The 12,860-nt window shown below is 38.0% G+C and overlaps 1 protein-coding gene and 1 pseudogene across 2 annotated transcripts; both read right to left on the bottom strand.

The window, feature by feature from the left end:
* Positions 1–566: 566 nt before the first annotated feature.
* Positions 567–4,696, bottom strand: LOC141754197 (plasma kallikrein-like). Of its 2 annotated transcripts, XM_074613111.1 has the most exons (10): positions 4,537–4,696; positions 4,268–4,424; positions 3,612–3,721; positions 2,941–3,103; positions 2,616–2,734; positions 2,384–2,516; positions 2,041–2,147; positions 1,034–1,193; positions 721–827; positions 567–658 (listed from the first exon to the last, which is right to left on the bottom strand). In XM_074613111.1, exons 1-9 carry the CDS (start codon positions 4,655–4,657, stop codon positions 725–727), a joined length of 1,173 nt encoding a protein of 390 aa, XP_074469212.1. In that variant the 5' UTR covers positions 4,658–4,696; the 3' UTR covers positions 567–658; positions 721–724. The 2 variants fall into 2 exon arrangements, with proteins under 2 accessions (XP_074469212.1, XP_074469211.1); XM_074613110.1 differs by having other exon boundaries at positions 567–827.
* A 2,208-nt stretch (positions 4,697–6,904) lies between these two features.
* Positions 6,905–12,041, bottom strand: LOC141754915 (plasma kallikrein-like; annotated as a pseudogene).
* Positions 12,042–12,860: the final 819 nt, after the last annotated feature.

Below are 12,860 nucleotides of genomic sequence, written 5' to 3'. Positions count from 1 at the left end.
CCATGATCTTTTCCTAAACCTAACCAAGTAGTTTTGTTGCCTAAATCTAACCAATAAATTGACGCTGGACATTCGTAGGAAAACATATGATAAATGAAGAATAACTTTTCATAAGATATCATGGGAACCATTGAGAATGCGTTGCAAAGTTAGAACAGCTGAGCTGACAGCAGCGTCGCTTCATGTGGCCCGTTATCACCCGCAGCTAAATATATTCTCAAGTAAAAGCACCTTATTTCACACTTACAGTATGTACTTAGGTTATTGAACGAATGTTGTGAGCAGGTTTACAGGTTTTAGGTTAACACACACACACACACACACACACTTTATGCATTTATTAATTTAATGTCTTTGATTTCTGATAACATTAAAAATAAACCAGCTCTCAGAATCTTATTACACTTAATTTGAAAGGCATCATATTTTTTTGGTGTACAAACACACAGAGATATTTTAATATCATTGCTCACCTAATACATAACACATGTTCCTGTTACAAGTTGGCTAAAATAGGGCCCTGTGGATACTGACATTCAAACAAATAAAGCAAGCTGAAAGCAAACTGATGTTCTTTCTGTTTTATTGCTCTTCTTTATACACAAAAGAGTCGTCTGCAGAACAACATCTTTATGTGTGTGTGTGTGTGTGTGTGTGTGTGTGTGTGTGTGTGTGTGTGTGTGTGTGTGTGTGTGTATGTGTGTGTGTGTGTGTGTAGAGCACTCTACAGACACTTCCTCAGGTTGAAGCCTGACACCACATTGGCCAGTTTGGTAACTTTGGGAGGAGCAGGCAGGGTGATGGCACGCTTGAGATAGCAGCGGCGCCTAGAACCCAAAATCAAAAACAGCATCTTTAATCGTGCATCATAAATACAGCTGTCATCACATTATAAAGTGCTACAATAGTGTCTGATTGATGATCAAGTTGAATGTTTTCCAGGTATTGTCTGAATTGTTACAATTTCATTAAAAAATTTTTTTCAATATTTGTGTTTATGGAAGTTTGAATGCATGCAAATAGAATAGTGTACCAGTAAGCTTTGTCTGAGAAGGTTTCATTGACGTAGGTGTAGAACTGGCAGTTAGTATCCCCAGTACAGGTCCTCTGGCACGCGTCTGCATCGTCCATCAGCTCAAAACGAATGTCAGAACCTCGTAAATCGACGCCTTCATGTGCCACCGTAACCCACTCTGTTAGCAGAGAGGAACAGGGTTAAACTACAGAAATACTTCACTAATAATAAACTGAAGGATAGATATAAAAACAAGCGCTGAATGATTTTGGTCTTTGTACTAGATCGCATAAGAGTTTGTCACTCATCTATACATACAATGTTAGAGGAAAATGGCTGTTATCATTGTTTCTGAAATGATTGAACAATTTTGCCGTTCAGTGAAAGTTGTCTTTTCGTGAATACAGATGAAACATGAAGAAAAAGTCCAGCTTTGGCACAACATCTTCATCACATAGGGTCTTCTGTCATTCCATTAATGTTTTTAGACTTGGACTTCTGGCACAGAGCAAATAACATACTTTAAAAATAAAAACAACATAAAAACCTTAAAACATTTCACATAAAAGAGACAACAGACTTAAAACAAACAGCAGTGTCATTAAGTAACAGGACGTAGGAAGTCCATTCAGTGCTCGATACTTAATCCTGTTTTTAACATATATATATATATATATATATATACTGGAAAAACAAAGTTTGGAAACTTGTGTTTGGTGGATTATTTCTCTGTTGTTACAATGCTAATTGGCATTGTATTTTACATCGTTGGAAAGCCTGTTTATTTACCTTCACAATGATGTCCAACTTGTGAGGATCATGCATTTGTGGGATGATTAGCACACATGATTATGTGGGGAGCGCCCAAGAAACATATGCCAAAATGCTCCGCCAATGGTAAACAGTGTATTCTCATAAGGCTACCAGGAAGCCTGCAATGACTGCCCTTCACCGTCAGGCAGATGGTTTATGATGGTCTACTGAAAGCCTTTCTCACAGTTTCAGGTTTAATTAGTGATACATACTGGTGTCCACCTGACAGAAGCGTGCCGGTATCCCAGATGTGACTCCTTCTTTTACTTTTGTCACCATTTCATTTTTGTTGTACTTCAGGAAACATTTGAAGTCAGCACTGCAAAACAGAGAGAAATAAAATGAAACCGTGAATAAAATGATGCCTATATTTTGAGATAACATAAAGTAAAGAACAGATCTGACTGACTGACCAAATATTTAACCACATCAAAAGAAATACTGTCAGGTAAGTTGCTGGAGCAACAAAGATATGCTGATATAATTCAGCACTTTCTAATTACTCATTGTATTTGGACACATGAGAGAGGAAAAAGTTATATAATATTTGACTACCTGACAAAAGAGAAGTAGGTGCAGCTTGAATGAAAAGAGCACAAAGTCTGACAGTATTCAACACAGACAGTAGGAAGAACCAAGACGTCATTTCCTGGGATGTCGGTGCTTGGGAAAAGCTTGCCGTCACATGCTGTACAAAAACAAAGGTATTACAATAAGAGAGCATGCTAAACAACCTTCAGAATGTTTTCCTAATGCTTTTTCTATGAATGAATGAATGTTTGTGTACCTGTGCTACCGTCTTGAGTTATCTCTAAGATGTGGGAGAATCCAGATACTAGACCAGCCTTTCTTTCTGGAGTAGGAGTTATTGGTACTGGCCAGCTGAATTTAAGATGGCACTTGTACCTAAAACACAATAAGAAACAACATAGTTATAGCCTATTCCATGTCGCCACCCTGCAGGTGCCAAAATCTTTCATCTTACTGGTTGGAATAAACCTTAGACTTGAAGGTACCATCACTGTTTATGTCCAGTGCATCCGAAGATGTAATAGCTAGTAGGAGAGGATAAAACAATTGAATTTCAAAAGCAGTGTATGATCCAGTTTTACCTGATCTTCTCTGGTGTGAACACCCCATTTACAAAAGTAAAGAATTGACAGGACCGATCCTGTGTGCAGGCTCTCTGACACTCCTCATAGTCTGCTGTGAACAACGTTCTGTAGTCTGCACCAGGGAAGTCCATGTCGTGGTACACCTTAGGCAAACAAGGCTCTGGGATGTAGACAGAGTAAAGGAGTGTGACCATGCATCATTAATCAACAGTATTGGGAAGGTTACTTTTCAAATGTATTAGGTTACAGATTAGTTACCCTGTTAAAAATGTAATAAGTAATGTAACTATTTTAATAAATTAACCAATGTAATGTTACTTGTTACGTCCCTTGTTACTTGTTACATTTTTAACACATGTATAAAACTGGGCAATAGTGCTGAAAAGTTTTTTTTATCAAAAGTTCTTCAATTAAACTTGAATTGAGATTGGAACGAATCTACAGCATTAAATGTTATATTCCATATTTTAAGCTTTTTTAATCAAAAAATAATATATTTAGATGTAACCCCTTTGTAATCACCAACATTTTGATTTGTAATTGTATATTAATTACATACTTTTCTTCTCAGTAACTGTAAATGATTACAATTACGTTTATGACGTAACTCTGTCACATGTTACTAATTACTCCTCAACACTGCTGGTTTAAAATGGTTGTGAGCCTACGTAGATCTGCGTTGCAGGGTTTCAGAGAAAATCCAGAGGTGACACCCAGTAGAGGAGTCCGAACATTGGGCTGTCCAGAGGACGTGGACTTGAGGTAGCAGTAGAAGTGCCTGCAGAGAGAGCAGATGGTTTTGTGCGTGCGTGCGTGCGTGCGTGCGTGCGTGCGTGCGTGCGTGCGTGCGTGCGTGCGTGCGTGCGTTTTGACTTAAAACTTTTAAAAAACTGAAAAGGAAAGTTGGTCATCTCAGTAAGTAAGACAAATAGTAAGTACCCATGAAAATTACATAATAATCAAATACAGTAGTTTTTAAAGATAACACCTCTAAAAGAGATTAGATAATAGATTTTTTCATTTACATTACATTTTGCATCCAGCACCTTCTCGAGTTATGGTAGTGTACGGTAGCTCTGGATTTAATCACTAAAAAATTCATACATTTTTGTGACTTTGGTTGGAATTTATTTTTTGGTCCATCTTTCCAATTTTCAAAGATCAAATTGTATTTTTACCAAAAAAATAAGTATTTACTCATAGAAATAAGTACTTACTTAAGAAATAAGTATTTTCAAATTAGTACTTACTTAAGAAATACAAACTTACTTAAGAAATAATGATTTACTTATTTCTAATTACATGTGTACTGCTTGTTTTGTACCTGTTATCTCTGGTCCAGTCAGCCCGAACAAAGGTGAAGAATTGACAGGAGGGGTGCTGGGTGCAAAGCTGCTGACAGTGATCTGCATCAGCAGCGTAGATGAATTTGATGTCTGTTCCCGGAAAATCCACATTCCCTAGAAGCCCTTGATTACATTCTGAAGAAATGGGAAAAGGAAACACGCACATTTACATGTACAAATGCACACATATTAAATACATTCTACCGCATGTAAGTGGTGAAACTACAATATATAATCTATGTGTTACCTTGACCAAAGGAGAGGCTGCAGATAGACAGCAGACCCACCAAAATCAAATGTGTTCCCATCTTCTCAGTAAAGATTCTTGAAGCACAACTGCAGTAAAAGAGCTGGTTCTGCAACTGCATGTTGGTCAAAGGACTGTTTCGCAGTCCCCAAATTTATAGGTTTGTCAATTGTATAGGTAGTCCCATACAAACTATGACTTCAGATCTATTGGCTCTTTCAAAGTCAACATTTGGATGTTTTGGCAGTGTTCTGTTTACTTTTGCAGTGTTCTGTTTACTTTTGCCCTGCTCACCTATTCCCTATCTGAAATGTAAATGTGATTTTGAAAAGTTTCATTCCCAGGATGCGGTTGTTTTTATGGCATGCTGAATCCTATCACTGCACTGATCAGGAAGGCCAGCTCTGTCCTGGGATGCCCCCTGGACTCTGTCGAGGCGGTGGGAGAGAGGAGGATGATGGCTAAACTACCCTATGCAGGACACCATCTCAGCACTGGAGAGCTCCTCCAGCGACAGGCAGCTCCACCCAAAGTGTGTGAAGGAGCGCTATCGCTAATAGATTGTCTAGAGTAAATTCAACTAACTTATTCTGAGAATATGTAGGTATCTTCATGAATTGTCACATATACTTTATAGATAATCTGTTAAACATCTCAATCTCACCTGTTGCAATGTTACAAATTTTCTATTGGACTATCCAAATAAAGTGCATTAGTTTCAAAGGGACAATCCATAGTCCAAATGCAACTAAAGAGTGTCCCCATCACCAACATTCAAAAAGATTTGAACCAGCTATCATTCCCTAACTGGCTTTTTAGACAGGGGCTTACACTGAACGAAAGCAGACCTTTATTTTCTAGTTATGATCTGTTGATGAATGTAATACAGATTTTTCATTATGAAGCCTTACATTTATGTTATTAAAAAAAAGTACAGATTGGGGTTGAGTATGCAATGTCAAACTGTGCTGAAACTAAATGGAGAAACATGCAATACAACACAAATGAGTTATTAAAACAAACTAGTTTCACAAGACTGAATTAGTATAACACAGAAAGAGATGAGATGATGATGCTAAAACCTGTTTACACATTCACATTGTGGGGCCTCACTTTCGAAATTAATGTAAGTCAACGTAATGTCCTCAAAAGTCATGAAAACACAACTGTGTGTATGTGTGTGTTTGGGCGTGTATTACTCATGTTGTGGGGACATATATCTGTTTACACAGTCACATTATGGGGACGCGCTTCCTTTTGAGGACAAAATACAAGTCCCCATAACATAAATCATTTTTCATACAGTTTAGGGTGAAGACTTGGTTTAAGGTTAGGGTAAGGGTTAGGATTAGGCAAGTAGCGGTGTGTGTTTGTGTGTGTGTGAGAGAGAGAGAGAGAGAGAGAGAGAGAGAGAGAGAGAGAGAGAGAGAGAGAGAGAGAGAGAGAGAGAGAGAGAGAGAGAGAGAGAGAATCTCGGGGTTCAGGCTGTTCTCATATACCTTTCATAGCCTACGATAAGTAATGCACTGTAATTCATGTATATCCCACAAAATCAATTTGTATGTAATCCACGTAATTATAAACAGGGAAGTAGAAAGAGCAGCCAACGCCGTGGAGGGAGGAGGTTGGGGTGGGTAAGTGGGTCAAAAATGCCTTTTGCCCAGGAGACCGGTGTTCATACCTAGTGTGAACCATAAGTCAGCATTGATTTATTTGTCGCGTGACTTCCATACTTAAGTGACGTCACTTCCAGTGTTATTTTAACCCTAACCATGATCTTTTCCTAAACCTAACCAAGTATTTTTGTTATCAACCACAGCTAAATATGTTCTCAAGTAAAAGCACCTTATTTCACATTTACAGTATTTACTTAGGTTATTGAACGAATGTTGGTAGCAGGTTTACAGGTTTTAGGTTAACACACACCCTTCATGCAATTATTATTTTAATGTCTTTAATTTCTGCTTACATTAAAAATAAACCAGCTCTCAAAATCGTATTGCACTTAATTTGAAAGGCATCATATTTTTTTCACATAATATTTACCTTGTCCATATTTCTACCACTTATTGTTATTCACTAAGTAAAGGTACAAATTATTACTGAATAGGGAAAATACTGTATTGACCTAGGATTGCTTCAAACTATGGGCAATCGCCATTGCTACAATTATTACAGATAATTAGGAATTGGCAGTATCTTTTAATGAAACGTGATGCCTGTGGTAGAATATATTGGTGTAGAAACACACAGATATTTTAATATCATTGCTCACCTAATACATAACACATGTTCCTGTTACAAGTGGGCTAAAATAGGGCCCTGTGGATACTGACTTTCAAACGAATAAAGCAGGCTGAAAGCAAACTGATGTTCTTTAAGTTTTATTGCTTTTCTTTATACACAAAAGAGTCGTCTGCAGAACAACATCTGTATGTGTGTGTGTGTGTGTGTGTGTATGTGTGTAGAGCACTCTACAGACACTTCCTCAGGTTGAAGCCTGACACCACATTGGCCAGTTTGGTAACTTTGGGAGGAGCAGGCAGGGTGATGGCACGCTTGAGATAGCAGCGGCGCCTAGAACCCAAAATCAAAAACAGCATCTTTAAGCGTGCATCATAAATACAGCTGTCATCACATTATAAAATGCTACAATAGTGTCTGATTGATGATCAAGTTGAATGTTTTCCAGGTATTGTCTGAAGTGTTACAATTTCATTAAAAAAAAAATTCAATATTTGTGTTTATGGAAGTTTGAATGCATGCAAATAGAATAATGTACCAGTAAGCTCTGTCTGAGAAGTTTTCATTGACGTAGGTGTAGAACTGGCAGTTAATATCCCCAGTACAGGTCCTCTGGCACGCGTCCGCATCGTCCATCAGCTCAAAACGAATGTCAGAACCTTGTAAATCGACGCCTTCATGTGCCACCGTAACCCACTCTGTTAGCAGAGAGGAACAGGGTTAAACTACAGAAATACTTCACTAATAATAAACTGAAGGATAGATATAAAAACAAGCGCTGAATAATTCTGGTCTTTGTACTACGCATAAGTAAGAGTTTGTCACTCATCTATACATACAATGTTAGAGGAAAATGACTGTTATCATTGTTTCTGAAATGATTGAACAATTTTGCCATTCAGTGAAAGTTGTCTTTTCGTGAATACAGATGAAACATGAAGAAAAAGTCCAACTTTGGCACAACATCTTCATCACATAGGGTCTTCTGTCATTCCATTAATGTTTTTAGACTTGGACTTCTGGCACAGAGCAAATAACATACTTTAAAAATAAAAACAACATAAAAACCTTAAAACATTTCACATAAAAGAGACAACAGACTTAAAACAAACAGCAGTGTCATTAAGTAACAGGACGTAGGAAGTCCATTCAGTGCTCAATACTTAATCCTGTTTTTAACACATATATATATATATATGAACTGGAAAAAAAAAGTTCGGAAACTTGTGTTTGGTGGATTATTTCTTTGTTGTTACAATGCTAATTGGCATTGTATTTTACATCGTTGGAAAGCCTGTTTATTTACCTTCGCAATGATGTCCAACTTGTAAGGATCATGCATTTGTGGGATGAGCAGCACAGCTGATTATGTGGGTAGCGCCCAAGAAAAATTTGCCAAAATGCTCTAAACAGTGTATTCTCATAAGGCTACCAGGAAGCCTGCAATGACTGCCCTTCACCGTCAGGCCCGTTTGCGCTGGTGTCGACAACACAGAACCTGGACTCATCACTGAACATGACATTCCCCCACATGTTCAGGTTCCATTGTCTGTCTGCCAAAGTTGGACGGCAGGTCAAAGTATGGAGACGACGCGGAGAACGCTATGCTGATTGTTGCACCGATGGAGTAACAGCTTTTGGTAGAGGCTGTGTCATGGTGTGGGGCGGCATCTCCCTCACTGGCAAAACAAGGCTTGTCATCATTGAAGGCCATCTCAATGCAGTGAGATATCGGGATGAGATTCTGCAGCCAGTGGCGATCCCATATCTCCACAATCTGGCACCTAACTTCATCCTCCAAGATGACAACGTTCGCCCCCACAGAGCCAGGGTTATCACAGACTACCTCCACAATGCGGGAATGACGTATCTAATTTGTCCGCATAAACAGAGGTGGCAGCTACTGCTAGTCAGTATAAAGCATAAATAAGGAGGCAGTTCGTTTAATATGGCCTGAATGTGTGCACTAAATTTCATGGGAATCCATTCATGATTGTTGAGACATTTCCCTCAACTCAAAAGTCAGGGGATCACCAAAGTCATTAGGATGCATCATCTGGGAACCACGAAGCTTCGAAGCTCCAATAGAAAATTTTGAGTCAATTCAACTAGTAGATGCTGCAGCCCGTTCTCATTCCCAGAGCGTTAAATACCGAGGCTTTGTCACGGCAGTCGGCCATCGGTGTTCGGTACCACCGCACACGGCAAGGTCCAATAAAAACAAGGCTTTCATCCAGGAGGCCGCCATAGCTTTACATTCATGTACCGTTTTCACAACGTTCAGTGTCATTTTAACTGTACAAACGTAGTTTAAGACCAACCATGTAATTCTTTCCTAAACCTAACTATAGTGGTTTTGTTGCCTAATCCTAAAGTGACGCCAAGGGTAACTACAGTGGTTTTGATACCAAATATAAAGTGACGCCAAGAAGGGGAGTGACCCCAAGAAGGGGAGTGACACCAAGAAGGGGAGTGACGCCTGGAAGGGGCGGTATGTGATGAGTTGGGAAGAGATCATGTTGGATGTTAAGATATTTCACTAAATAAGTAAAAACAAGAGTGACCGACTGACCGACCGATCCATTTCCATCTATAGAGTCATGCTGCTAGCATGGCTAAAAATAACAGGGGAAAGATACGTTAAGTTATTCAGTTAGTTGATCCACCCATCCAAAGTAGTTCAGATGGTCTATGATGGTCTACTGAAAGCCTTTCTCACAGTTTCAGGTTTAATTAGTGATACATACTGTCGTCCAGCTGACAGAAGCGGGCCGGTATCCCAGATGTGACTCCTTTTTTTTACTTTTGTCACCATTTCATCTTTGTTGTACTTCAGGAAACATTTGAAGTCAGCACTGCAAAAAAGAGAGAAATAAAATGAAACCGTGAATAAAATGATGCCTATATTTTGAGATAACATAAAGTAAATAACAGATCTGACTGAATGACCAAATATTTAACCACATCAAAAGAAATACTGTCAGGTAAGTTGCTGGAGCAACAAAGATAGGCTGATATAACTCAGCACTTTCTAATTGCTCATTGTATTTGGACACATGAGAGAAGAAAAAGTTATATAATATTTGACTACCTGACAAAAGAGAAGTAGGTGCAGCTTGAATGAAAAGAGCACAAAGTCTGACAGTATTCAACAGAGACAGTAGGAAGAACCAAGACGTCATTTCCTGGGATGTCGGTGCTTGGGAAAAGCTTGCCGTCACATGCTGTACAAAAACAAAGGTATTACAATAAGAGAGCATGCTAAACAACCTTCAGAATGTTTTCCTAATGCTTTTTCTATGAATGAATGAATGTTTGTGTACCTGTTCTAACATCTTGAGTTATCTCTAAGATGTGGGAGAATCCAGATACTAGACCAGCCTTTCTTTCTGGAGTAGGAGTTATTGGTACTGGCCAGCTGAATTTAAGATGGCACTTGAACCTAAAACACAACAAGAAACAACATAGTTAGAGCCTATTCCATGTCGCCACCCTGCAGGTGCCAAAATCTTTCATCTTACTGGTTGGAATAAACCTTAGACTTGAAGGTACCATCACTGTTTATGTCCAGTGCATACGAAGATTTAATAGCTAGTAGGAGAGGATAAAACAATTGAATTTCAAAAGCAGTGTATGATCCAGTTTTACCTGTACTTCTCTGGTGTAAACACCCCATTTAAAAAAGTAAAGAATTGACAGGACCGGTCCTGTGTGCAGGCTCTCTGACACTCCTCATAGTCTGCTGTGAACAACTGTCGGTAGTCTGCACCTGGGAAGTCCGTGTCGTGGTACACCTTAGGCAAACAAGGCTCTGGGATGTAGACAGAATAAAGGAGTGTGACCATGCATCACTAATCAACAGTATTGGGAAGGTTACTTTTCAAATGTATTAGGTTACAGATTAGTTACCCTGTTAAAAATGTAATAAGTAATGTAACTATTTTAATACATTAACCAATGTAATGTTACTTGTTACGTCTGATTCTTTTTTGATTACATTTCTAACACATGTATAAAACTGGGCAATAAAGCTGAAAAGTTTTTTTTAACAGGACGTGGACTTGAGGTAGCAGTAGAAGTGCCTGCAGAGAGAGCAGATAGTTTGTGTGTGTGTGTAAAACTGAAGAGGAAAGTTGGTCATCTCAGTAAGTAAGACAAATAGTAAGTATCCACGAAAATTACATAATAATCAAATACAGCAGTTTTTAAAGATAACACCTCTAAAAGAGATTAGATAATAGATTTTTTCATTTATATTACATTTTGCATCCAGCACCCTCTCGACTTATGGCAGTATACGGTAGCTCTGGATTTAAACACTAAAAAATTCATACATTTTTGTGACCTTGGTTGGAATTTCTTTTTTGGTCTAACTTTCCAATTTTCAAAGATCAAAATGTATTTTTACCAAAAAATAAGTATTTACTTATAGAAATAAGTACTTGCTTAAGAAATAAGTATTTACTCATAGAACTAAGTACTTACTTAAGAAATAAGTATTTTCAAATAAGTACTTACTTAAGAAATACAAAGTTACTTATAGAAAGAAGTATTTACTCATAAAATTAAGTATTTACTCAGAGATAATTAATTACTTACTTACTTAGAAATAAGTACTTGAAAAATAAGTATTTAATTATAGAAACAAGTACTTAAGAAATAAGTATTTACTAATAGAAAGAAGTATGTACTTACTTAAGAAATAATTATTTACTTATTTCTAATTACATGTGTACTGCTTGTTTTGTACCTGTTATCTCTGGTCCAGTCAGCCCGAATAAAGGTGAAGAATTGACAGGAGGGGTGGTGGGTGCAAAGCTGCTGACAGTGATCTGCATCAGCAGCGTAGATGAATTTGATGTCTGTTCCCGGAAAATCCACATTCCCTAGAAGCCCTTGATTACATTCTGAAGAAATGGGAAAAGGAAACACGCACATTTACATTTACAAATGCACACATATTAAATACATGCTACCGCATGTAAGTGGTGAAACTACAATATACTGTATAATGTATGTATTACCTTGACCAAAGGAGAGGCTGCAGATAGACAGCAGACCCACCAAAATCAAATGTGTTCCCATCTTCTCAGTAAAGATTCTTGAAGCACAACTGCAGTAAAAGAGCTGGTTCTGCAACTGCACGTTGGTCAAAGGACTGTTTCGCAGTCCCCAAATTTATAGGTTTGTCAAGTGTATAGGTAGTCCCATACAAACTACGACTTCAGATCTATTGGCTCTTTCAAATTCAACATTTGGATGTTGTGGCAGTGTTCTGTTTACTTTTGAGGTGTTCCATTTACTTATGCCCTGCTCATCTATTCCCTATCTGAATTGTTAATGTGATTTTGAAAAGTTTCATTCCCAGTATGCGGTTGTTTTTATGGCATGCTGAATCCTATCACTGCACTGATCAGGAAGGCCAGCTCTGTCCTGGGATGCCCACTGGACTCAGTGGAGGCGGTGGTAGAGAGGAGGATGATGGCTAAACCACCCCATGCAGGACACCATCTCAGCACTATAGAGCTCCTTCAGTGACAGGCTGCTCCACCCGAAGTGTGTGAAGGAGCGCTATCGCTAACAGATTGTCTAGAGTAAATTGAACTAACTAATTCTGAGAATATGTAGGTATTTTCATGAATTGCCACATATACTTTATAGATAATCTGTTAAACATCTCAATCTCACCTGTTACAATGTTACAAATTTTCTATAAACTATTGGAAGGTGGATTATCCAAATAAAGTGCATTAGTTTCAAAGGTACAATCCATAGTCCAAATGCAACTAAAGAGCAACCCCATCATCAACATTCAGAAAGATTTGAACCTGTTATCGTTCCCTAACTGGCTTTTTAGACAGGGGCTTACATTAAAAGAAAGCAGACTTTTACTTCTAGTTATGATCTGTTGATGAATGTAATACTGATTTTTTATTATGAAGCCTTACATTTATGTTATTATAAAAAGTACAGATTGGGGTTGAGTATGTAATGTCAAACTGTGCTGAAACTAAATGGAGAAATATGCAATACAACACAAATAAGTTATTAAAACAAATTGGTTTCACAATACTGAATTA

The sequence above is a fragment of the Sebastes fasciatus genome, chromosome 17 (assembly GCF_043250625.1).
Source record: "Sebastes fasciatus isolate fSebFas1 chromosome 17, fSebFas1.pri, whole genome shotgun sequence".
Taxonomy (NCBI): domain Eukaryota; kingdom Metazoa; phylum Chordata; class Actinopteri; order Perciformes; family Sebastidae; genus Sebastes; species Sebastes fasciatus.
This window is presented reverse-complemented; position numbering and strand designations above follow the sequence as displayed.